General features: G+C 38.1%; 1 protein-coding gene across 1 annotated transcript in view; it reads left to right on the forward strand.

The window, feature by feature from the left end:
* Positions 1-2,500, forward strand: part of LOC119596757 — a 19,616-nt gene that overhangs the window by 11,273 nt on the left and 5,843 nt on the right. The window contains exon 3 of the mRNA XM_037946082.1: positions 1-1,057. This exon is cut by the window's left edge and continues 101 nt beyond it. Within this exon, the coding sequence (XP_037802010.1) occupies positions 1-1,057 (1,057 nt within the window). The remainder of the gene's footprint in view (positions 1,058-2,500) is intronic.

Genomic DNA, 2,500 nt, shown 5'->3' on the forward strand with positions numbered 1-2,500 from the left:
TTATGATGTTACACCCAGATTTGTTAATTTCCGTGTTCACAACCCCTTGTTTACACACACCCAGACATATCGTTCTTGGTGTCGTGTGCTTCTGAACCGGGAAATCACTGTGCAAACCAAAAAAGAAACTTCTCCCACTGTAAAGCTAAATGACAACATATCTCAGTTAAAAACTACATTATCTTCACTGGACTTCATTTGTATTTTCAGAATAATCACAAATAATGTAAACAATAAACTACGTAGAGTAGATTCCATCCATAACAAAAAACTCCTCAATCTTGGAATTAACGTTCAGAAGAAAGTGAATAAGGACAAAGTTATATTCAATTTCTCAGACAGAATTCTTACTGAAGAACAAAAAGGTATACTATCTCTTGGTTTGGACTACTGTTTGCCTCCGACAAAAGCCACCTTCCACTTGTTTTACCTACATTTTGATAAATTATGTAAAAATCTTAAAAACTGTAATATCTATAAAAACAGCTTCAACAATGTTACCTACGATATTACCATAATAGCCAACACTACTTTCAAGAAATTTTCACGTCAAGTTAAACAGACATGTGATTCAGAGGCCATCCTATCTCCTCTAAAAACGCTTAAGAATGACAAAACAATATTGATTACCAAACCAGATAAAGGTCGGGGTGTTGTCATCTTAAATAGTTGTGACTACAAACAAAAGATCTTGAACATTCTCAGTGACCACACGAAATTCAAAAGAATTACTACTGAGGTATCAACTCATCTATTATACCTCGAAGTCAAATTAAAACTACTCCGGATCATTAAAACCTCCGTTAATGAAAGCACTTATAATTTTCTTATGACTTCTGGCTCCATACCTGGTCTTCTCTATGGACTCCCCAAAGTTCATAAACCTAACATTCCCCTAAGGCTCATTATTTCTTCGATTGGCACTTTTAACTATAACACGGCAAAATTCCTGGTTCCTATCATATCCCCTCTAACTACCAATCAGTACAAAATTGAAAACTCTACTACCTTTGTAAATGAAATTACATCCCTAACATTTCAACAAGCCATTACCATGGCAAGTTTCGATGTTGAGTCATTGTTCACCAATGTTCCCCTTCATGAAACCACAGATTTAATAGTCAATAATGTAAACAGCACACATCTCAATGAATTTGGCCTATCAAAAGATAACTTCAAAAAACTACTTGAGATTGCAGCCCATTACTCTGTTTTCACATTTGATGATTGCTTATACAGCCAAACAGACAGTGTAGCGGTGGGGTCCCCATTAGGCCCTTCCTACGCTAATGCATTCCTCTGTTTTCATGAACAAAACTGGCTTAATCAATGCCCGCCTGAATTTAAACCCGTTTATTATCGCCGATACATCGATGATACCTTTCTCCTTTTCAAACAACCATCACACATAAATCTTTTTCTAAACTATCTCAACTCAAAACACCCTAGCATCAAATTTACCTGTGAGATACAAGAAGGCAATCAATTACCGTTCTTGGATACGCTAATCACCTTTAACAATGGCACCTTCCATACAAGCATTTACCGAAAGCCAACTTTCACTGGCCTCGGACTTCACTTTCTTAGTTACATTCCATATTTATATAAAATCAACAGCATCAGAACTCTAATCATTCGAGCCTATAACCTGTGTAGCAACTGGACAACCTTTCATGACGAATTGTTGTTTCTTAAAGAATTCTTTATAACTAATGGTTATCCACTGTTCTTCTTTGATAACATTACGAAAACTTTCCTATGTAAAATATTCTGGTAATTCTTTACGGTATGGACGCACTCGCCAGAGACAAAGTCCCCCAACTCCAGCCAACAATCTTGGGGGACACGTGGGGAACCGGGGGTTTGGGGGGGAGGGTAGAGTGGCCTCAGTTTGATTTGAGTGTCAGTAAATGGCCAAAGGAAATTATGAATGCAAAGAAATGCGACTTTTCGGAAATGCGAGCCAAATTCCATATTTACGAAGATCATAGAATGCGACTTTTCGGAAATGCGAGCCAAACTTCATATTTACGAAGATCATAGAATGCGACTTTTCGGAGCTAAATTTCAATTTTTTTAATGAAAAAATACGAGTGTTCGATTATGCCTGCCATAAAAATTAGGAAAGAGCAAGAAGCGCACACGGTTAACGACACAAAATTGACACAATCCAAGTTGCCGAGGGGAGAGTTGATGGGGGGCTCTGCCCGCCAACACCCCCCGGCAAACATTCTCTTCACCTCGATATGCACGGCAAGATAGAGCTTGAAACAGGTCTGTTTTTTCACTTGTCTTACCTGTATATTTATTTACTTAGCCAAGGACCCCCCTCTTATCTCTTCTGCAGTGTAAAACAAAACAAAAAAAAACGAATATGATATGACAACGTACCTTACTGCGGAGGGTACAAATGAGCAGCGGCAAGGAGGAACCGATGCAGTCTTTGATTGGAATCCGGGTTGTTCTTAATATCTAGTCTACAAATCGCACTACACTTTTC

Source organism: Penaeus monodon, chromosome 38 (genome assembly GCF_015228065.2).
Source record: "Penaeus monodon isolate SGIC_2016 chromosome 38, NSTDA_Pmon_1, whole genome shotgun sequence".
Taxonomy (NCBI): Eukaryota; Metazoa; Arthropoda; class Malacostraca; order Decapoda; family Penaeidae; genus Penaeus; species Penaeus monodon.